At 30.8% G+C, this 22,503-nt stretch overlaps 3 protein-coding genes across 5 annotated transcripts; 2 read left to right on the top strand and 1 right to left on the bottom strand.

Moving 5' to 3' along the window:
- The first annotated feature begins 3,352 nt into the window (after positions 1–3,352).
- On the top strand, positions 3,353–10,571 carry LOC130944247 (nucleotide pyrophosphatase/phosphodiesterase-like). Its single transcript, XM_057872475.1, has 12 exons — positions 3,353–3,652; positions 5,196–5,287; positions 6,921–6,996; positions 7,431–7,553; positions 7,663–7,755; positions 8,571–8,700; positions 8,811–8,892; positions 9,003–9,135; positions 9,220–9,425; positions 9,518–9,643; positions 9,740–10,049; positions 10,167–10,571. The coding sequence occupies exons 1-12, from the start codon at positions 3,437–3,439 to the stop codon at positions 10,470–10,472; spliced, it is 1,893 nt and encodes a 630-aa protein (XP_057728458.1). The 5' UTR covers positions 3,353–3,436; the 3' UTR covers positions 10,473–10,571.
- Positions 10,572–10,652: 81 nt separating this feature from the next.
- LOC130944248 (uncharacterized) lies at positions 10,653–14,302 on the bottom strand. 2 transcript variants are annotated; one of them, XM_057872477.1, is made up of 8 exons: positions 13,884–14,302; positions 13,593–13,779; positions 13,008–13,258; positions 12,507–12,621; positions 11,902–11,994; positions 11,459–11,602; positions 10,987–11,128; positions 10,653–10,885 (listed from the first exon to the last, which is right to left on the bottom strand). In XM_057872477.1, the coding sequence occupies exons 1-7, from the start codon at positions 14,243–14,245 to the stop codon at positions 11,012–11,014; spliced, it is 1,269 nt and encodes a 422-aa protein (XP_057728460.1). In that variant the 5' UTR covers positions 14,246–14,302; the 3' UTR covers positions 10,653–10,885; positions 10,987–11,011. The 2 variants fall into 2 exon arrangements, with proteins under 2 accessions (XP_057728460.1, XP_057728459.1); XM_057872476.1 differs by having other exon boundaries at positions 10,803–11,128.
- A 266-nt stretch (positions 14,303–14,568) lies between these two features.
- LOC130946236 (protein FAR1-RELATED SEQUENCE 3-like) lies at positions 14,569–17,484 on the top strand. 2 transcript variants are annotated; one of them, XM_057874907.1, is made up of 6 exons: positions 14,569–15,093; positions 15,192–15,362; positions 15,480–15,569; positions 15,985–16,104; positions 16,213–16,283; positions 17,035–17,484. In XM_057874907.1, exons 1-5 carry the CDS (start codon positions 14,920–14,922, stop codon positions 16,234–16,236), a joined length of 579 nt encoding a protein of 192 aa, XP_057730890.1. In that variant the 5' UTR covers positions 14,569–14,919; the 3' UTR covers positions 16,237–16,283; positions 17,035–17,484. The 2 variants fall into 2 exon arrangements, with proteins under 2 accessions (XP_057730890.1, XP_057730891.1); XM_057874908.1 differs by having other exon boundaries at positions 17,149–17,484.
- Positions 17,485–22,503: the final 5,019 nt, after the last annotated feature.

Raw genomic sequence — 22,503 nt, forward strand, 5'->3', positions numbered from 1 at the left:
TTAGTTTTAAATCTACTTCTATTGTTAATTGACAATCGATGTATGGTTAACTTTTTTTTTTCAATTTTACTTTTCTTATATAATTATTAGACCGGAGAAGAAATTACTATCTAAATTATTAGCCAGCAATAAAAATGATCAAGAAGATTAGTAATGCTTCGTAGACAACAAATCCAAATCAATAAAAACAAAAGATTTATAACACAACATATAACAGTCACATATGAAACACGTGTGTATTACATCTGTTATTAAATAAAACAGATTTCACATTTTAATTCGAATTTTGGATGTTACGTACGTAGTTGTTAATTGTTATGGTTCACGAATTTTGGATGTTAACTATATATGACATTGAGTGCCATTATTATAAGTGCATTCAAGAGATATAATAATGTATCTATTGTGAATTTATAAGGTAAGGATTCATTAGATATAACATTAAGAAAAAATAGCATAATTTAGGATAAATGTTCTCTTAGTATTTATAATGTATCTATTGTGAATTTAGAAAATAATTTGAACTAGATTTTTGTTAAATTTAAAGTGTTGATTGTTTAAATTCTATTTTGTACATGTAACAATATATTAACTAACAATAAATCTTTAAATAAAGTTCAAATTCACGAGTTAGGTATATTTTATATATCTCATAACCTAATTATACTTCTAAAAAATTATATTTGGACCGAGTGGATGTCTTAGTCCGATGTTAGAGATATTTGATCACAAAAACATATTTGAGAATAACAAAACGAAAAAAAAAGCATTTATAAATAAAAAATAAATAAGTTGGATTGGTCGAGTGATTAATTCACTCGTTCGCTTAAATAAATGTTTAGAATTTAAATTCTGCTTTATATATGTAGCAATTCATTGGCCAACAATAAACTCTTAAATAGAGCTTAATATTACGACGGATTAGTCATTAGCCTACTAAACTAAAAGATACCATAAAAAACCAAAAAAAGAAAATCACACGTACATATATTTGCTCTCCTAACTCGCTTAATTATAACATGTAATGTCAAAAATACCCCTCTATTCGTGCTTCTCTACCAACACACATCCCACTTTAGGTTTCTTCTCTGATCTCCACCTCCACTACACCTTATTGGGATGAAGATGACAAAAGCTTCGGAGTTATTTGTTGGAATAGTAAGGTTGTTCTTCTAAATATAGTTCTTAGAAAGTTAGAATGATGCTTAGGAAATTAATTTAGTGGGATCCAAAAGATGACAAGTTTGATAGTCACAGGAACGGACCCATATTGAAATTTAAGGAGGCATTTGCCCCACTAAAATTTTGCAAAGCAAATGATAATTATATATGAATGTATATCTTTGTCTCTATCACTATATTATTTTTGTCCCATAATAAATTATAATATTCTTTTAGTTTCATGTTAAAAAAATTGTTTTATTAAACTTAACATACAAAAATATTTATGTTGTTAAATTTAATTTAGTATTAAAATTATAAATAAATAATTAAATCAATTCAATAAAAAAAATAATTAGTAGTGATAATGTATTTTTTGAAACTAAACAATTAATTAATTACTAAATTGAAACTTAGTTTTTTAAATATAAGTGAAATTATTAGTGTTTTTCTTTCAAAAATTAGTTAAGATAAAATAATTTATTAACTATATTAAAATATATAGTGTTTTTTATTTTAAATTTTTAAAATTATATAATATTTTTTATTTTAACTCTTAAATAATTTTGCTTGTAATATATTTTTAGTTGAAAACGTTTTTAATACCATAAATATTATAACAAATGGATTTTTTTTAATTGAGTGAGATTTTGGGAGGTAATCAATAGTTAAAAATTGTAATTAGTAGTAAAGTAATTATTTAAGAGCATATAATTTAATTTTAATATATTGAGAATATAAACTTTTATATGTAGTTATTCAATCACATTTTTTTTATAATTATTCACAATGAATATAAAAGATTTTTTTTTATTTGACCATACATAATTGACTAGACGTATAAAAATCTTTAAGTTAATAATGTATAAAAATTAAATTAAAAAATATTAAGTTATTTTGAAAATAAAGAAAAAAATTATTATAAATTAAGTTTTTTTATTTTATATAAATATATTTTTTATATATAAGTTTAATTTTTTTTTAGTATATTTATCTTCACTATTAAAATTTTTTGGATATGTGACTGTTGGTATATGTTGATTGAACGCTATTTGAAGAGAAATTTAAAGTGTTCTTTGGATTCATGGGGAGAAAGGGATATTTTTTACATTTTATATTTGTGAGTGTATGTTGGATAATTAAGATGAGGTAACTTAAATTTTAGGATAAGTTATATATATATATATATATATATATATATATATATATTTTACACAACAGCAGCTTTGGCCTGATGGCAAATGCACAAAGAGAAGAACTTAAAACCTTGAACTCTTATTGGATTCCCTCTTCTAATAATTATGACTAATAGTTACTATGCTATAATTATATATTATTAAAACATATATAATGAGAAAAAACAGTATTTTTTTTATTAAAGATAGACTCGAACTCCCAACCTCTTAATTGAGTGTGAAAAAATTATCTCATTTGAACTATTATTTATTGGTAGAAAAAACAGTACTTTAATTTCAAGAATAATTATAATCACATTGTTAAAGAAAACAAATTCGTTAGTTCTCATTATTAAAATTTTATTTTATTTTTTAGAAATAAGATTTGTTATACTTGTTTTTTTTTTTAAATTAGTTATGCTAGTCAGAAGTCCATAAAAAAATTTAAAATTTAAAATTCTGTTAATTTGTTAACGTAATTTAAAATTCAAAATTCTATTAATTTATTTTATTTTTATGTATATATATAATTAATCATTCTTCTCTATTTTCATTTAAATAAAAAATACATAAATTCTCTTTTAAAAAAATAAATATAAGAATTTAATACTGTGAGTATAAGTCACCAAAAAAAAAATACTGTGAGTATAAAAATTGTATACGGTAATTTGATGTATTTAAATAATTTTATAAGTAATAGATTAAAAAATTTATTACTTTTGCTGATGTTATACAATATATTATTTGTCTAAAATTCTTTTACACTGTTATAATATAAAATTTAAACTTATTTTTTAATTGTTAAAAATAAAAAAGTAAGAATCATAACTATTTTTTAGAACAAATATTAGATAGATGTGTTTTAAAATAATAAAATTCATCATTATTACTTATTATTAGTTGTTTTTCAACGGATTGGACTCTATAAATACGAAGACAAGGTCTCTTTCTAAGCGAAAACAAGTTCCATTGCGCAAATCCCTTTTTGCTTCTTAGTCTCTATTCAGAAAAAAAAAAAAAAAAAACCATATTATTGAACTATATAGTATATCATCACTTGCTTCTTTTTATTTTTCATCATTTGGATATAGATTAGATAAATGAAAGGGAGTAGTAGTGTTAGTAATCATTTATTGAAGCAGCAAAACATGATTATGATTTTGATTCTATTTTGGTTCACCAAGTTGGGCATGGTTTTAGGGCATAATCATGTTTTGGGAGTGCAGCCATTGTCAAAGATTGCCATTCATAAAACCGTTCTTGCACTTAACAATATGGCCGCCGTTGCAGCAGCTCCTACAGTGCTGGGCATTTCGGTAATATCCAATCTAATCATTCTTAATGTTGATTTTGATTTATGTATTTTATTTTATTTTAGTTGTTTCTCATCATTAATATATTCAATTATTAATTTAGATTTATTATTTGAGTTAAATTTTGATACACTCACTGTATAAAAAAAGAAAATATTAAAAAATGTGAACAATAGATATATCGGATGTTCATTTTACTAGGTATACGGATGATTATTTTAATATTAAGATTTAGATGGTTAATTTGAAAGTGTAGTGTGTTTTTATTTGATTGGTGGTTGTTCATGTTGTTCAAGATGGTCATTGTTTACTCAACACTCGCCAATATTTTATATAATCGTAAAATCTTTTGAATGATCATTCACGTGGTCAATAAAAATAGTAATTTTTTTCAATAAGATGACCTTACGTGATACATGTGTAAAATTGGTTTACATACTACGTTAAAATTAAAAATTATATTTTATATCAATGATTTAAAATTAAAAATTTATAACTTAAAATTTAAAATTTATAATTTATAATTTATAATTTAAAATTAAAAAAATGCTACCATCTTTATATTTTTCGAAATGCAATAACATTCGTTCCTACTTACTTTAATTTGGTGGTTGGCTTGTTGCATCTCTTGGATCCTACTTTGTTAATGGAAAATGCTTATTGGATGTTGGTTTAATTTAGGGAAAAAAACATAGAAGGAATGAACAGCTAATTATATTCAATTATTAATTATTCCTGTTAGTATTCTCACTACTCACTATTCACTATAAAAATCTAAAAGTAAAATCTTATTTAGGATAATAATATTCTCGATGTCGGGTCCATGCTAGTTTGGTCTTTTCTATAAATTATGATATTTTAACCCTTAATAAATTAATCAATAACCGGAGCAGGTAGAAAGCCTTTGCTATTTTATTTTAAGCATCATCATGTGTTAATATAAAATATTATTATCACCAGGAAATTAAAGTGGTATGATACATTATTAAAAAAAATCCAACTAGACATATCTAATAATCTAATAAATAAGTTTTGTTTTCTCCTGATAGAGTCAAGTCTAAATCAATAATGCTTCAATAACTGTGTATAAATATATATTAATTTAACAATAGGGATATTTTTATGTATTTATTATTCTCTGATATTAAATTAACGTAGCTTTTTACTTATTAGTGGATAAAAAGCATGAGTCATATAACATGAGTCACGCATAGAAAAGATATACAATATGTCACTACTCACTAGCAAGAAAATAAGTTATATTTAATTTTTTGAAAATTATACAGATGTTAATGTATATAAACCTTATTAGCTTCAGATTTTATATATGTAGGTTTAATTTTAGCATTGAGAATTTTTATTATTACTTATTTCTCTTAAAATTTTAAATAAATATAGTGGAATTTATAATTATTGTCACTATAATAGTTACGCTGATTATACAATTTTGAGAATATTAAAGTGTTATTAAAATTAAATTTATATTTTTTATTTTTTAACACATTTTTTCAAATCTATTTAATAAGCATTTATAATATGGTTGCAGGGCGAGGATACAGCATGGGTGACTGTGAAAGTTCTAAATCCAATGCCATCAAATGATGACTGGGTTGGAGTTTTTTCTCCTGCAAAATTCAGGTAATGCAGGGAAAATATTTTCTTCAATTTTTTTATATTTAAAAAAATAAAATATGATCTCTTCTTATCTTTTGAATAAAAGTTAGTAATTTAGTCAGTATTATTGGTAATAATTATTAAATTAAAAAAACAAATAAATCTTTAAATTTTTAATTTGAATATATAAAATTTTTTAATTAATTAAAATACAAAATTCTTTAATTTTTAAAATATAAGGTATTTAAATTTTTCTATTTAAAATATACAAAGATAAATTAATTTTAAAAAAAATTTAAATATCTTATTTTAAAAAGTGAATCACGTTTTTGTATTTTTAGTTAATCAAAAATTTATTAATAACCACTCTGAAAACGTTTATTTAATAATACTTTCTCTATTTCATAAATGGAATCAATGGATACATTGTATAATGACTAAATTTTAGTCATAAAATTCAAAAATAAAAAAGTGAGTCCCATTTTTTTTCATTTCTACTTTTAAACACAAAAATTATAAAAAATATTCCCTTCATGATAAGGGCATCTTTCAGTACGTTTTAAATTTAGTGACAAATTTATATTTAGTTTGGTAAAACTTTTATTTTTGAAAAGTAGCTTATAAAAGTTAATTTTTAAAAGATGAGTTTTTAAAAGTTATAATATTTATGTTTGGTAAATAAAATCAGAAATAGCTTTTAATAAACGTGTAGTATTAGAGAGACAATAGTTTAAGCGTACAATGTATATAATGGATTAAATCTTTAATTCATAAATAAAATGAATAACCATCTAGTAACACTAATGGTCATATCTCTAATACTTCCTAAACCTACATTGTACGCATTGTACATTTAGGCCATTAGCTCCCTATACTTTCTCTTAATAAACACAAGCAACATCAATTGTGTTTGGTAAAATAGTTTTTAAAATTTTAAAATATTTTAATAGACATAAATGTAAGTATTAAATTTAAAAATTAGTTAATATATGAAATTATATTAGACTTTTAAATTTTAAAAAATACAAGTCAACTTTAAAAAATTCTATCTTAAGTGTTTTCAAAAGTACCTCAATTTTTTAAAAGTTAAAAGCACATAATCTTTTTTATGTATCAAATATAAAATGAGGAGTTTGAACTTTTAAAACGTACAACCACCTCTTAGTATCTGATTATACGAAAAGGTTATTATGATTATGGTGACTATGAGATTACGATGCATATGAAATTTTTGCCAATATTTAACAAGTGCAGTTAAAATTAATGTGATATTGTTCTATTATTTAGTAATAATTTTTAATTTAAAAAAATAAAAAATGATTAAATTTAAAAATTGGTTAAATAATAAAAAAATATGACCTAAATTTAAATTATATTCTTTTAATGTTGATAAAATTTTATAGCCACTATAATTGAGTCATATATATAAATCCGATGTAACCTAGTATATATACAACTCCAAAAATAAAATACAATAATCATTCGTGCAACTCAAATGTTCATCCCATGTTTATAAGATTGGTTAGAGTATAATAATAATAATAATAATAATAATAATAATAATAATAATAATAATAATTTCTGGATATGTCATTCAAAGATATATGAACATGTGAATGAACAAAATAAATGAAAGTAAATTTATTATGAGATGCAGTTCAGGAAATTGTCCACCAGCACCAGACAGCATTGGCTGGCAAGAAACTCCATACATTTGCCAAGCTCCAATAAAGGTTAGCTAAGCTAATAAATCAGTGATATATATTATTAATACTTCAATTAGGAACTCAACTTTTTTTAGCCAATATTAGTATTTTTTAATTTTAATATACTCTAAATTCTTTAAAAAATATTTAAAAATAATTTACAATAAAAAATTGACTAATACTAGCTACTTCAGAGTTGGTTTATTATACTTTTTTATTAATTACTACCTCCATCCACAAATAATTGTTGTTTTTAGAGGATTTTTCCCAAATAAACAAAAATGGTGCTGTTCAAAAAAAGGATAATTACACAATAAACCCTACTTAACTTTCTATCTTTATTTAGAGGTTTTGGAATTTGAGTCTCACTCCTAACTTTAAAAAACGATATGGCATATATACTTTAATATTATTCGAATTATTGTAATGTAAAAAATGACTTGAATGAATGCATGTGACAGTACAAGTTTGCAAATCACGATAATTCAAACTATCTTAAGACTGGGGCAGCTGTTTTGAAGTTCCAGTTGATTAATCAACGTGAAGATTTCTCCTTTGCACTCTTTTCTGGAGGATTATCATCGGTAATGATTATTAAATACCATTTCATCAATTAATTAAGCATGCTAATAATATTCAAAATATAAGATGAATTGAAATGCTGACTGGAATTCATGAGATTGATCACTGCAGCCAAAGCTTGTGGCGGTTTCAAAAAACGTAAGATTTTTGAACCCTAAAGCACCTGTGTATCCGCGTCTTGCTCTTGGCAAGTCTTGGGATGAAGTAAGTTCTTGAATAACATCCTTCAAATAGTTCATTTTGATGCAAAATCTATTGTATGTTTGAACATTAATTTTATATTTTGATGTGTGTATTAGTAAATGTAAATATCTAGATAATTCGTTTTGATTGGGATAAAAGGCCAGTTTGGCTAAACTTTTTAAATAAGTTCTTTTGAAAAATGAGTTTAAAATATAAGGACTTTTATTAATAATAACTTTTAAATAAGTTATTTTGAGTTTGGATAATTATTATAGAAGTTCTTGTTTTAAAGTTGTGCATTAAATAAGAGTGATAAAATAACTTTTGAAAATAGGAGAAATCACATTTTTTAACTTCTTCAAAAGCTCTTAAATAACTTTTTGAAAAGTTAAAAATTTATCTACACATTAATGTAACTTTCTATAAGTCAAAAGTTGAAAAAAAGTAGATTTTTGGTGTTTCCCAAACGGACCCAAAGTATTCAGCCTGTTTTTATGACTATTCACACATGAAATATTAAAAAGTAGTTATATTTATTATGATAATATGTAATTAAATTCATGTGTTAGATATCGGTACACCCTTAGCACATCAAAATGAATCCTATTTTTATTATCAAATATTTTACACAGATATCTAATTACATATTTACATGTTCTTATGTTAATAAAAATAATTTTTTACTACACTACTTAAATGATCATTAAAAAAAAATAAAAAATGATTGAATTATTGTGCTATAATTAATGCTGGGGTTATGGAAAATGGTGCATGAGTAATATAAATTAAGCATTGATAGATGCTAACAATGTAAAGAAATGTTTAAACAAGTGTAGATGACAGTCACATGGACAAGTGGATATGACCATAGAGATGCCATACCCTTTGTTGAATATGTTTCTAATGGAGGAGAGGTTAGACGTGCTCCTGCTGGAACATTGACATTTAATCGAAACAGCATGTGTGGTATGAATTTAATTATTCATGATCTTTTTGAAATTGATTAATACTTAATTACTGATACAATTATTTAAATTAACGAATAAGTATGTGATTAATTTCGAAAATTCTTACAGGTGAACCTGCACGAACTGTTGGGTGGCGTGACCCAGGTTTCATACACACAAGCTTCCTTAAGAACTTGTGGCCTAATTTGAGGTTTGCATGCATTCAACTATCATTATTTGCATGTTCATGGCATTACCACTATTTACCATTGTTTGTTCTAATTTGTTTTTTCTTTTTTCTTATTAAAAATAAAAACACAGGTACACTTACACGTTGGGGCATTTTCTGACTAATGGCTCTTACGTTTGGAGTAGGACTTTTTCATTCAAGGCACCACCATTTCCTGGACAGAATTCATTGCAACGTGTTATTATATTTGGTGACATGGGAAAGGTAGTACCAACTATTAGAATTTCTTTTAACCAAAACTTAATAGTAGTGAACTCCAAACCTTTTTCTTCTCATGCAATCTTTCAGGCTGAGCGTGATGGTTCAAATGAATATGCTGATTATCAACCTGGATCACTTAACACCACTGATCGACTCATTGAGGATTTGGCAAATTATGATATTGTTTTCCATATTGGGGACATGCCATATGCCAATGGTTACATCTCACAGTGGGACCAATTCACAGCTCAAGTGCAAGAAATTTCATCAAGAGTACCATACATGATTGCAAGGTTAGTTGGCTTCTTGGCATGTCCCTTGATTACATTTCATTGAAGTTATCATTTTCTACATTCTTATGAGACTGAAAAAATATCTGGTTCAGTGGAAACCATGAACGTGATTGGCCAAACACAGGATCATTTTATGATACTCCGGATTCAGGTGGTGAATGCGGGGTTCCAGCAGAAACCATGTATTATTATCCTGCTGAGAACAAAGCCAAATTCTGGTAAAATTCCTTCATTATAAATACAAAATATGATGAGGCATCATTACCTTTCTCGATTTGATTTCAGATTTTGGATGAAAAATTGGAATAATGCAGGTACAAAGCAGATTATGGCATGTTCCGGTTCTGTATAGCAGACAGTGAGCATGACTGGAGAGAGGGAACAGAACAGTACAAATTCATTGAGCATTGTCTTGCAACAGTTGACAGAAAGCAGCAACCATGGCTGATATTTGCGGCTCATCGTCCACTTGGGTACTCCTCTAATTCTTGGTATGGCATGGAGGGCTCATTTGAAGAACCCATGGGACGGGAATCTCTCCAAAAGCTTTGGCAGAAGTACAAAGTAGACATTGCATTTTATGGACATGTCCATAACTATGAAAGAGTATGCCCAATTTATCAGGTAAATAAAGCATGACTTGACATACCATTGTTCCATTGCTTCATGATATATATATATCATGAGTAAAAATGACAAAGCTAGAATGCTAATTATCTAAATGGCTATGATATGATGCAGAATCAATGTGTCAACGAAGAAAAAACACATTATTCTGGCACTGTGAATGGTACAATCCATGTTGTTGTTGGCGGTGGAGGAAGCCACTTGTCCGACTTCGTGGCGTCACCCCCTGTCTGGAGTATTTACAGGGACCATGACTACGGCTTTGGCAAGTTGACAGCATTCAACCATTCATATCTCATGTTTGAGTACAAGAAGAGTAGTGATGGTTTGGTCTATGACTATTTCACCATTCATAGGGACTACAGGGATGTCTTGGCCTGTGTGCATGATGGTTGTGAGAAAATCACTTTAGCAACCTGAGCGTTAGACTGTTATGTCTCTATGAACTTGTAGTGATTTTTAATGATCTTGTAGTGGAATGGAATAAAACACTCAAAATAATAAGGGCCTTCTTACATATTTACTCTCCCTGTAAGATAGAGGAAGACTGGCACATAACTTCCAATATATGAGTGGAAATCACTCCACTAAAACTTTATAGCCTGTACTATACATTCATGTGCTCCCTATCTATGTTGCTTAATGGTAGAAAACTACATAAGATATATTACATCAGCATCAAATGAACCATAGACAAAATGAAATCGAATATGCACACCTGCTACCATCTTGGTTAAAGAAACTTTGTTGGCATTTGGCAAATTGCACTCTTAGACATGACAAATACAACTCCCTCTCTCTGAACGTGTGGGAAGCTAGCAATTTTGCAAATCCTTCATATAAGTTATGGAAGCCATCAAAAAGCATAAACATCATTGCAAACCAAAACTTTAGGTGAAACTTGTTAAAATTGGACTCAGTGCAAGATACTGACACTTGAAAGCCTTTATACATTTCTATCAACCATCCATTTCAATATCACAAACTTTGTTACTTTCATCAGCTGCTGAGTTGACAGATCCTAACAAATCATCAATTCTTAGAGGAGAGTGTCGAACACTGTATTGGAACATAACCTGTAAAATTGACAATTGGATTAAGACTACTACACTCAAAATTTCCATAAAAAAGAATGATAAAAAAATTAATATGAATCAATAATTTTTCCTGAGATTGTTGAACCAATAATTATCTATAGTGATTGTGTTAAATAGGATAAGTAGTGTTTCCCCTGGCAATCAAATGGTATACCTTGTGATTGCATTCCCTTTAAAAATTAAAATAGCTACAATAATGATATATGTTTCATATGGATTTGTCATCCATCCGTACCCAAATATTGGTGTTTTAATGAAATGAGAAGTTGTGGTTAGTTTAAGAAGGTTGCTAGAATACTCCTTTACTACCTTAGAGAAACTATCAGCAGAAGCACGAGCACGGTTGGCCTTGCCTAGATAATTTAGATCAGCTTTCTCAAGTTTTCCATCCACCAAAACCAGTCCCCCTTCTCCAATTGCAAACCGTACAAGAAATCCTGAATGCAACTCTGACTGCAAATAGAAGAAAGTTGTATAAAAATTACTTGGTAAAACATTGGAAAAAAAAGTGAATTTTGATGGTTAATCTACTTGTCTTTGCTTTTACATTTCATGATTGAAAGGTTGTCATACTATTCGACCCAAATGATTATTTTTCCCATCAATTGAATGATGTTCAAAAGAAAATCAGTTTTCTAGAATCCTTGTAAAGATACATTATATATAGTGGCAGAGATGCAGAATTTGTTTATTTTCACAATTAATTCAAGTAAAAGAAACAGGAGCACAATTATTTCCTCTTTCAAACAAACCTCATGCATAAAGCCTCCATCTAAACATCCAAATACTACAGGAGGATCATCGGAAGTGCACAGCTTTCCACCTTCTTGTAGCTCCAAAACCACCTGGTTTGGTAAGCCAGAAAATTGATCGATCATCATTGGACCATCAGCACTCATTAAAATTATCATATAAGGAAATAATGAATGAGTATGCAGACTTGAAGAATATACTTTATTTAATTTCATGATTTCATCTACCCAGTACTGTTGCTACCAGGAGAAAAAAAGTGTATCGGGAGACATGCAAAATCACACTATATCTATACATGGTAAAACTCCAACAGAGCAAGCATATACTTCACAATGAGGTTGTCTTATGAGATATACACTTTTTCTTGAAAATCAAATTTGTACAACTCTCAAAGAAATATAAACTATAAACTATAAAGCAAGAAAATTGTTTCATAGAGTGCATAAAAAGATATACAAACAGTCAATCCATACATGCAATATTCAATTTATGTCACAAGGGCCGGAAATCCATAAACACGAGACAAAACTGAAATATATACACAACAAAGAAATGGCATGACAACGCAAACAACGAAAATATAAAAAGGAAGCATGAACAGCACCTGCTGATGATTTGGAACCTGTCCTTTGCTATCTGTGTCCATGACATACTGACTGCAGTTCTCATCCTTCCAAACCAATGCTAGTGGTGTAATTCCTGTCTGATAGTGTGCATGCCTAAGAAATAAACCAAATCAAAAGGAATCATCAAAAAGAAAAAACAGCGCATAACAAATGAAAATGGAAAATAAATTTAACAAAAAGCTCATTATTAGACACCACAAGTAATATGTGAGAAAAGGCCCAGACACTGTTATTAATTCACTGCATATTATTTCTCAAGCATTAGGAATGCCAGTTGAGAAGACTACATTTCTCAACAAATATGCAAAACAATCCATTTGCAAAATCTGTTAAGATGCATTCTGACCTAGGTTAGCATAGTCGGAACGAATGTGTTTTGATATTGAAAGTTCTTACGAAATTCTCTCAACATCCACAGCAGTAGCACATAAAACAATACAAAAATTGAACAATACGTTGTAAGGAAGGCTTGTAATTACTTGTTATAAAACAGAAGACCATCTTTTACATAAGGCACAGATCCAGTATAGGCAGCACATAAACCGCTCTGGTCGCAGCAGTACACTGGAACCAAACTGAACCTGTACTTGTGATAATGCGAGGGAGGTTCACAAGCGCCAGTCTCAGCAAGCTTGGAATTCAACCAGAAAAACCTAAATTCTGCAGCGCAATCATAAAGCGAGTAGCCACGCCAGCAAACCATGTCAATCACATAGTAAGTCTGATCCACCTGATAACCCAAAACAAATGAAGTTTTTCAAGAACAAGATAGTGCAGAGAGAACAAGTGAAAGACACAAATTATCAAATTGCTAAGCAATACAAATAAAGGAGATGCCTATTATCACAATATTTATAGCATTTTATTTGTTTTCACATGTAAAAGTAACATCCCCCAAACTCAAAACTCTTGGAAACCTACACAACGGTGCACAAGAATCAAACTCTTATATATATCTTGTTTTGCTTATAAATGGAACAGTTGCATTAACAAGTAAAACTAGAGGATCAAAATTGAAAATAAATAAATAAAATTAAAGAAAACTCAGCAACGAAATAACTAACCTCGTGAAAAATGCAGTCCAAAATGGAGTAAGACTGAGCAGGACCAGAGGAATCCTTTCTTCTCGCACCATTCGGCAACTCCGACGGAAAACGGTGCAGTATCGAACCGTTCCTTAAACGACTTATCGTCGTGCCGTTGCACGAAACCACAAAGCATCGTTTTCCAGAAGGCCTAGCAAACACAAACCTGCAAAACAATAAACAAACAATCAAATTGGAAATTCAAATTTATTTGAAACGAAAACTTCTAGAAGATTCAATTAGGAACGAGAGTAAGTAAGAACTACGAACCAGTCTTGTGAGAGATTTTCGGGAATGTCGATCATCCATTCGGGATGCATCAGCTGTTTCGCGAACCATTTCCGAGCCTCCGCGCCTTTCAGCTTCGACGCTTCAACCACGTCAAGCTCCTTCGGTGACTCGGGAGCTTCGGAGTCAGGTATAAGTTCGTCGTGAAGTTCGGGTGCTGATTCGGGTTCGGGTTCGAGTTCGTGCGGTTGTTCGAGCGATAAGGCGGTGGAGGCGAGGAATCGAGCATGGTTCTGGGCGTCGCGTCGATTCTGTGCCTGCCGGAGCAGGGACTGCTGCCTGCGCTTCTCTTGATCAGAGATCAACGGTCGTTTGAATGGACGGCGGAGATCGTGCGGTGCCATGGCTAGAGCCGCTCCTTCAGCTTCTCTCAAATCACAACACAAAATAATATATTGAACACATACACAGTTTGGCGCTTTCCCCGTCGTTTTGAACGTTTTTTCTTTTTCTTTCTTTCTCTTTTTGCTACACAGAAAAGAATCGTTTAATGGACCATCTTCAGGCCCAAAATGGGCATAACTAAAAGTTCTAAATTTTTATAAGCCCAAAAATAAACAAGAGCAAAAACAAACCTACATCCGAATGCAACTCAATCCATTATTTATCTTATGACCAAAAAATCATATCTATTATTTATTTTTTCATTTGGTCAAAAACAAAAAACACAAACACACACAACTCAATTGTTGACAGAAGCCATCATCTGAGCAAAAATACTTCATGCAGAATAATGGAAGAACAAGCAAAATCTATTTCCCCATACACAAAGCAGGTTTAAAGGCAAGGGATTTGCATGATAGATGGTTAGGCTTTTGAAGAGGAAAATAGTAAAACGCAGTGATATATGGTTGGGATTTTGAAGGATTTAGAGATAGTTACTAGTTAGTATAATCTGAACCGGGTTTTTGAACTCTTAATTTTGTTAACACATAATTTGACATTCGGCTGAACCGGTCATGAAGAGAGAACAGTTGAAGTTGAACAGCGCTACGAAGAAGTGTGTTGAGTGGTGAGTATGGAGCAATCGCTGTGGGGTCATTTGTCGCTTCTTCTGAGGGCCAACACAAAGGAATCCGTTGAATACATTCTTGAATCACTCTGGCGAACGCGAAAGTGCGGTCTCGACTCTTCAGAACGACGTGTCATCCAAGACATCCTCCAGCTTCAAAACGACACCGACCTCGACCCCGTTAGCTGCCGTTTTAATCTTCCTTCAATTTCAACTCACCAACTGTTTGTAATAATGCTTAGCTGAATTCTTTTTCTTCTCTTCTCTTCTATTTCCAGCTTCTGGTGTGTCTTCGAATGTTGATTCGGAGGTGCGTCTATGAGAACACGAGCAAGGACGAAATCACCAAGCTCTTTCCGAATGAAGTGTTGCCGGAACTGCAGAAGCTGTTGACGATTCTGTTGCACAAGTTTCAGCCATTGTGGCAACAAGATGTGCTCAAAGATAAGGTTCGTTCATTTACTTATTCTGATTTTGATTATGAGTGCGATTTTTTCTAAGGATTGTTGTAATTTGGAGTGTGTGTGTGTGTGTGTGTGTGTGTGTGTGTGTGTGGTGTGTTTCAGAATGTTGTGCCTAGGTTAAAGGCAATGACATGGAATATGGCAAATGCTGATGAAGATTCAACAGACCCTGCAGCTGTTATTAATTTGAAGGTATATAGGCATATAGCACCTATTCAACTGTAGTAAGATCAATCTCTTTAAATACTCTTTTCTTTTTTAGGGAGAATCACTAATTTCGTCCATGGAAGATTGAAATACTGATAAATTAATCACAAGTAGAGATGAAATTATTAGCAATTGATCTTTTAGGGGCTATTTTGTTAGTTTTTTTTTTTTTTATATTTTAGAGACTAATTTGCCAAAGCTGTGCCTGTAAGGGTTTTGTTAGTTTTTTATATCTTTGAGGGTAAAACATTTTTGCTAATATGGATTATAGAAAATGTATGGTTGAATGTCAATGCATATAACTTTGTTTTTGTTGCTGGTCATACAATAAAATTAAATTCTAAAGTTGCACATATGGTATTCAATGTATAATGGTCAAGTTCAACTTTATGATTTTCAGCTTCAAAATGATTCTCAACTTCACTCTGGAGAGCTTGATGTTAAGTTCCGGTTGGCTACGGACACTCTAGAGATGATGCTGAAATCAATGCACAGTATTAGAGACCAATTTTCAACCTCAGTAAATATTTTCCTGAAATTTGTTCTTTAATATAGTATTGGATAGGAATAGAATTCTATTTTTATTTTGGCTTTGTGATATTTTAATTAGCCTGTCTTATGTTGTTAGGAGGAGGTACCAAATGGCCATTAGTAACAGTAAACCAGTGGAGTTTCACACGAGATGTGTCATAAAGAATGGTATGCATGACTAACTTGGTGTGCTGCTTTTCTTAGTGTTTGTTTGGTTGTCAAGGTAAAAATTAAGTAGAATTTGTGGGTGAGTTCCGTGTAATTTTACACATTAAAATCAAAATGAAAATTTCCTTCTTATGTTCACTCTGCAACCAAACATACCCTTAGTAGACTAAAGCTGGCCAAATTTTTTGTGGCAAAAAATAATCTGATTGATATTTTAACCTAATCAAATTGCATTCTTGACATATTTGAAATTTTCTTTCAGCGAGGGATGCAACTATATTGTGTTGTGTTTCTACCCAAGTTGTTAAAAGTTTTTATTAGATGTAATCTTCTATGAGAAACAGTTCATAACATGTTTAATAGCGCTTCAATGGCCAAGTGATTAAGAGAAATGGAAATAAAATTGCCAGGTCGACTCTAGACTCCCCAGACCATTACATGTAAAACTGTAAACATCTGTTAGATTTTGAGTATATATATATGGCTGATCCTTAAACACTCTGTACTAAGTAAAGAGTGCTGTATTTACCTACTAAACCAATCTTAGCTCTTCATTTATTTTTTTTATATCAATGATTAAAATTTATAATTTATAATTTATAATTTAGGATTTAGAATTCATAGTTTAAATTTTAGGGTTTATATCAAGGGGCGTCCTTACTTTCTCCAAAGCGCATTAGCATTTGCCTATATATATTGGTATGTGATTTAGTTTCAAATTCTCTAATTTGTCACTTCTGATATCTTGCAGATAAAAGAAGTGTGTAATATCTGCCAAATATTGATGCTGTGTCTGTATTTATAAAGTTAATACTTGATGGTGATTTCAACTTGATCTGAGTTTTGGATCTTTGCGTATTTGAAGGGGGCATTCAAGCTGCATTGACATTTGTGGTGGTGGTGAGGGAGTAGTTGAAGCATGATTCGGACTGATCCTTAAAAACTGACCAAACCTTTGGCATTTGATGATTGGTTTGGTATTTATTATTATTTTTAAATGTTTATATAGTCATGCTTTTTAGATGAGAACATTCTAATCTGATACAACTTGCGTTAATATAACGTCATAGTTTAATGGATAGAGTAGTTTCCTTCCCTTGATGGAAGCTATTCTATTGCGTAATTCATGGATGTGACAACCCCATTTGTAATGGGAATATAGAAGTTTCAACTTTCAACAAATAAATATGCATACTTAATTACTTAGCATTTTTTTATTAAACGCGAAAATAAAAATAGTACATAAAAGTTTAGATTGGTTTGGCGCTAGTCATCGCACTGAAAAAAAAAAATAATGCATAAAATTTTCGGCTTTTTTAACTGCAAATACAGATATCTATGGATCATTTACTAAACTGACTTTTGTATTAGCAGCAAAAATTAACAGGTAATTGTAAAATATGAAATTCTTTTTACTGATCAAGACACATAATAGTTGTGCGATATGCAGACTATAAACTTTTGTTAAATAGTGATGTTTAAAATTTAGTGAGAATGGTGCCTCCTATTATTTATTTATTTATTTATTTATTTTGTTTGGTTCCATCAAGTTCAATCTTGTTACCTCTTTGTTGAACAAAGTTCCGTTGGATTTTCTGAAAAATCTAAGTATCTAATCTTACCAGCTGTGTAGGGATCCAGTGAACTCTTCCACCTGTTTTGGTTCTGTTCTTTTCTTGTTGGCAAAGACATAGTGATAATGTGTAACTATGTAAGTAACAGAAATATTTTGGTTTTTTTGACAGTGGGAATGTGGCAGTCTCGTGAGGGATGTCATGTGATGTGTATTTCATTGGTTAAATGATCACAATATTCTTCCCTTTTTTTTCTTTTTCTTTTTTTCCCCCTTTGGGTATAATCACAATAATATTCTTCTTTGTCATCAACAATCAAGTGTCTGGAATAAAGTTACCAATCTATACAGCCAGTTAGGGCGTGATTGAAACTGAAAGCGCCTGACCAAAAAAAAAAAAAAAGAAGAAACTGAAAGAGTATATTTTTTCGTTTTCTTTTTTCTTTTTTTTTTTTAAATCCAAATTCAAATATAACTATTGATTGATTAATTAAATTAACTAAGGAAGAGTAATACAATGACTTGTGTACAATGTCGAGAATTGGAATTCTGGAAAAAAAATTAAAATCGTACTTTGATAGCGACTTTATCTAATTATTATAGATATAGTTAATAGATTATTATCACTGACTCATATTTTGTATGCAAAGTTACTGATATATTAAAAATAAATAAATAAATAAACGCAAACTAATAGTGGAATACAATTTATTCTGGTAAATTTTTAGGATTAAGTACTATTTTGGTTTTTATAGTTTTAGTCGAAAATCAAAATTATTTTAAAATTTTTTTTATTGCATTCGAAATCATTCCGAAAATTGAACTTTATTTTAAAATTATTTTTCGCTCAAAAAATTCTTTATATTTATTATTCTCTCTCCTTCTTATCATACTTTTCTGCTCTTCATTCTCACAAAAAATTTTTCTATTAAAAAAATTTTGTACATATAAAATCATGTTTGACATTAAATTGAAAAATTAATAAATTAATCAAACAAATTAACAAAGAAAAATTATGAAAAAACAATGCTAATTGTGAACAATGAATTTAAAAAAAGGTAAAATTAAAATTAAAAATTAGATCATTAATTAATTATTTAATTTTAGAGTAAAGTATTATTTTTGTCCCCAACGTTTAGGGTAAGTCTTATTTATGTCCCTAACGTTTAAATCGTCCTAATTGTATCCCTAACATTTATAAAAGTGATTCAATGTTATCCTACTATCAATTATACTAACAAATCATATTATATTTTTTAATTATTCTCACTTGGATGTATTCATTTCAATTAGGTCTCACTTGGATGTGTTCGATTTTAATATTATACCCACTATTTGTGTTTAGATTCAATTGTGTTCCTAGAAAAGTGAATTATGTAAATGTTGTAGAAATTAGTTTTAACTTTTGATGAGCTATTTTTCGAAGTGGATCATCGATTCTATCCCAGACATTTGTATTCTAACTTCAAGAAGAGATTTTTAAAACTCAAACTAAAGTGTTCATGATATGTAATTGACGGCAGGATAACATTGAATCACTTTTACCAATGTTAGGGATATAAATAGGACGATTTAAACGTTAGGGACACAAATAGGATTTACCCCAAACGTTGGGACAAAAACAATACTTTACTCTAAATTTTAAATTTTAAAATTTGAAAAATTAGGATTAGTATTTAAACTCATTCACACTACGTGAGATTAGTTCCTAATCTCACTATAACCTTCAATACACGTTTAAAACTCGCTGTCATCTTCTTCGGTCCTCACCTCACGCCACTGCACTCCCCGTCGGCCATACCAACGCTGTCGCAGCCTCCCGCCAACACCGCCACCACCTCCGCCGGAGAGCCCGATGCGCCTCGCCCTCCGGCGCTCAACCCAACGTTGCTGCCGCTGTTTCGCGCCACTCTCCCATGGGCGCGTTGTTGCGGTGTTGCGCAACCCTCTCGTGGAGTTGCTACTGCATCGTACCGGTTTGTCATTTTGAGACGCCGTAATTTCCGATAAAAGTCACTGGAGAATAAACCATCGATGGAGCCATCAATTCGTTCATCCCGTCGTCCAGGTTGCCGTTGCCGAATGTGACATGGTAACATTCCAGCTTTTTTTCAGGTAATCTTCCTTATTCACTTTTCATTCTCGTAACCCTTCCATAAATTTCATATTTTTATTTAGCTAGTGATTGGAAAAACATGGTAACATGCATGTACATGACATGACATACAGGAAGCTGGGAAATAAGATAGTATTTGAAGGCATAAAGAATACGGGTCACCTAGTTCACATGGAGAAACCTTGTGCATTTAATACCTCTCAACCATTTAATAATAATTTAATGGCTAGTTTAGAATTGTCATTTTAGTAGGTATGCGGATAATTATTTTAATTGTTATGTGGATTGTTATTTTGATTGGATTTGTTTAGCTATATATAATTAAAATATGTTGGATGTTCAATTTATTAGGTAGGCGAATGATTATTTTTATTCTTAAGTAGAAGGTTATTTTCACTATGGGTGAGCAACGGCGGTGACGAAGTGTGGCAAGCCAATCAGCGATGGCGAAGTAGGATGATTATTGATGAAGGTGGGGGTGGCAACCGGTTGGGAAAGAAAAGGGCATTAGAGTGAAAGGCTTTGATAAATTAGGGTTTGAGATGGTTATTTTTTTGGAATAACTGAGAGGATTTTTTATTTAGGTCATTTGTGGAGTGTTTTTTTATTTTTTATATGTATTTAGGCTAAATTTGCAGTCTATTGTTCACATTATTTAGATTTTTCATTGTCTCCCTAGCGGAATTGATTAACAAATCAATAAGAGAGGACTCAATTCACCTACCAGAATTTCAGCGACAACCTCGAAAAGCAGAGCAGCACGGCCGAGACCAAGACGACGAGGGTGAGAGGCAGCTCGACAACCATGGCAGAGCAGCACGGCGAGAATGACGAGAAACAAAGAAGCATAATGAGATTGGAGAGAAGCGGCGCAACACTCCTCCCACACCCCACCACTACCCTTGTACTTTCGCTCTTCTTTTTCCAAAAGCACGAGTCTGAGCTTTTGTTCAAAAGGGATGGACATCCATAGCTATTAAGGCAAGCTTGGTGGCTGTGGAGATTCGTTTAAGTAAACAGCTGCAGTTCGTCAAAAAATGGAGGCAGCACTTGGTGGCAGAGTGGCAGAAACGGAGGCACGACCAAAGAGTTCACCAGTGCAAAAGTAAGGGTAATGGGATAGGTGCAACGAGAACCACAGAAAATCCCAGAAGTGGTGACAAGCCGCTAGTTTAGTTGGTTGATGAGCTATGTTGTATTGAGAAAGTAGATGAGGACAAATAATCTCTTGTCTTTTTTGGAAAAGATGTATTTTTTGGGAAGATGAGAGTACTTGTATCTAGAAATTAAGAAAATGATGATATTAAAATAAAGTTTAATGTTGGAGATAATTTTAAACGCAAAAAAAAATTTGAAGATGATTTTAATTTTCGACTAAAATCATAAAAATTAAAATCGTACTTAATCTAAAATTTTTATTTTTTTAGTACATTTTTTACGAGCATTTTCTCTTATTTGTACGGACAATTTACATAATTAGATCAAATTAGTTTTGAATTTACGTAATTGCAATTTTTTGAAATAGGTTACATCTTTGTTCTGTTTTAAATTTATGTAAACCGCTATAGGGTGTAGTAGTTTACAATTTACACGTAATTCGCTATAGGATAGTGCAAATTACATTGAAAAGCGCGCAATGCAAAAACCGCTACAGGATGTCGCGATTTCTGAAGGAATTCGGTCATGCATAAATTACTATAGGGTCTAGCAGTTTATGTGAAAATAGGTCTGTGGCAAATTATGTATATATCCGTGGAAAACAATTGTAAAAAAGTATAGTGTCATTTTCACAATGGAGAGTGAGGAGAGTTTTTTAGTTTTAGTGCATTACTCTAAAAAAAAATTCAAAAAAGTAAAAGGCACGGTGTTAAGTTTATTGATAGAGAACTACTGAGTATTTTTATTCGGTCATCGAATACCTTTCAGAGCTAAAAATCAGTACATTGCAAAAGCTTGGAGTGTATGGGATCAAGTGGGCGAAGAAGTTATTTTACAAGACCCCTATTGCTGTTGTGTTAACTAGTGTGAAGTATGATACATTTGTGATAGGGTCCGATGAAGATATGCAATTTTTGTTTCACTGTCAACGAAATTTTTCAGTAGTGAGAATACACGAGTTGTATGCCAAGTTGGAAGATAGTGTCGACAGTTTTGGGCATCAGCTCCGAATCCCCAGTCGACTTCGTTGGAGGTGCTTCTACCTCGATGCTTGTGGTTGCACTTTCTTGTCTGGTGATTGAACCCCATCTATTGCAGTTTAGATGGCTAGTTCACCTTGTTTGATTCCTGATTTTGCAGGCAAGGGTGAACCAGATCGAGTTGAAAATTGATGCGAGATGATGATTCGGACAAAGAGTCTGTTGACATACTTGGGGACAGTAATAAGAGTACTCGGAGTAATCCACATACACAACATGACCCATCAACTTCCGGCACACAGCAACATCCTCCACATTTTTTAACCTTGAATTTGGAAGCCATCGACCAACAGCCGGACGTAGATCCTACCTTTAGGGGATCAAGAATTGCAT

Source organism: Arachis stenosperma, chromosome 8 (genome assembly GCF_014773155.1).
Source record: "Arachis stenosperma cultivar V10309 chromosome 8, arast.V10309.gnm1.PFL2, whole genome shotgun sequence".
In the NCBI taxonomy this organism is placed as follows: domain Eukaryota; kingdom Viridiplantae; phylum Streptophyta; class Magnoliopsida; order Fabales; family Fabaceae; genus Arachis; species Arachis stenosperma.

What these genes read in the sequence shown, in the direction of transcription:
- LOC130944247 (XM_057872475.1), top strand. Translation starts at nt 3,437, where the DNA reads ATGAAAGGGAGTAGTAGTGTTAGTAATCATTTATTGAAGCAGCAAAAC. An exon ending in TTTCTGGAGGATTATCATCG is followed by an intron (nt 7,554 to 7,662) that starts GTAATGATTATT and finishes TGATCACTGCAG; the next exon opens with CCAAAGCTTGTGGCGGTTTC. An exon ending in GAGTATGCCCAATTTATCAG is followed by an intron (nt 10,050 to 10,166) that starts GTAAATAAAGCA and finishes GATATGATGCAG; the next exon opens with AATCAATGTGTCAACGAAGA.
- LOC130944248 (XM_057872477.1), bottom strand. Translation starts at nt 14,245, where the DNA reads ATGGCACCGCACGATCTCCGCCGTCCATTCAAACGACCGTTGATCTCT. An exon ending in GGTCTTCTGTTTTATAACAA is followed by an intron (nt 12,622 to 13,007) that starts GTAATTACAAGC and finishes TTTATTTCTTAG; the next exon opens with GCATGCACACTATCAGACAG. An exon ending in ATGGAGGCTTTATGCATGAG is followed by an intron (nt 11,603 to 11,901) that starts GTTTGTTTGAAA and finishes TTCTATTTGCAG; the next exon opens with TCAGAGTTGCATTCAGGATT.
- LOC130946236 (XM_057874907.1), top strand. Translation starts at nt 14,920, where the DNA reads ATGGAGCAATCGCTGTGGGGTCATTTGTCGCTTCTTCTGAGGGCCAAC. An exon ending in ACGACACCGACCTCGACCCC is followed by an intron (nt 15,094 to 15,191) that starts GTTAGCTGCCGT and finishes TTCTATTTCCAG; the next exon opens with CTTCTGGTGTGTCTTCGAAT. An exon ending in CAGCTGTTATTAATTTGAAG is followed by an intron (nt 15,570 to 15,984) that starts GTATATAGGCAT and finishes TATGATTTTCAG; the next exon opens with CTTCAAAATGATTCTCAACT.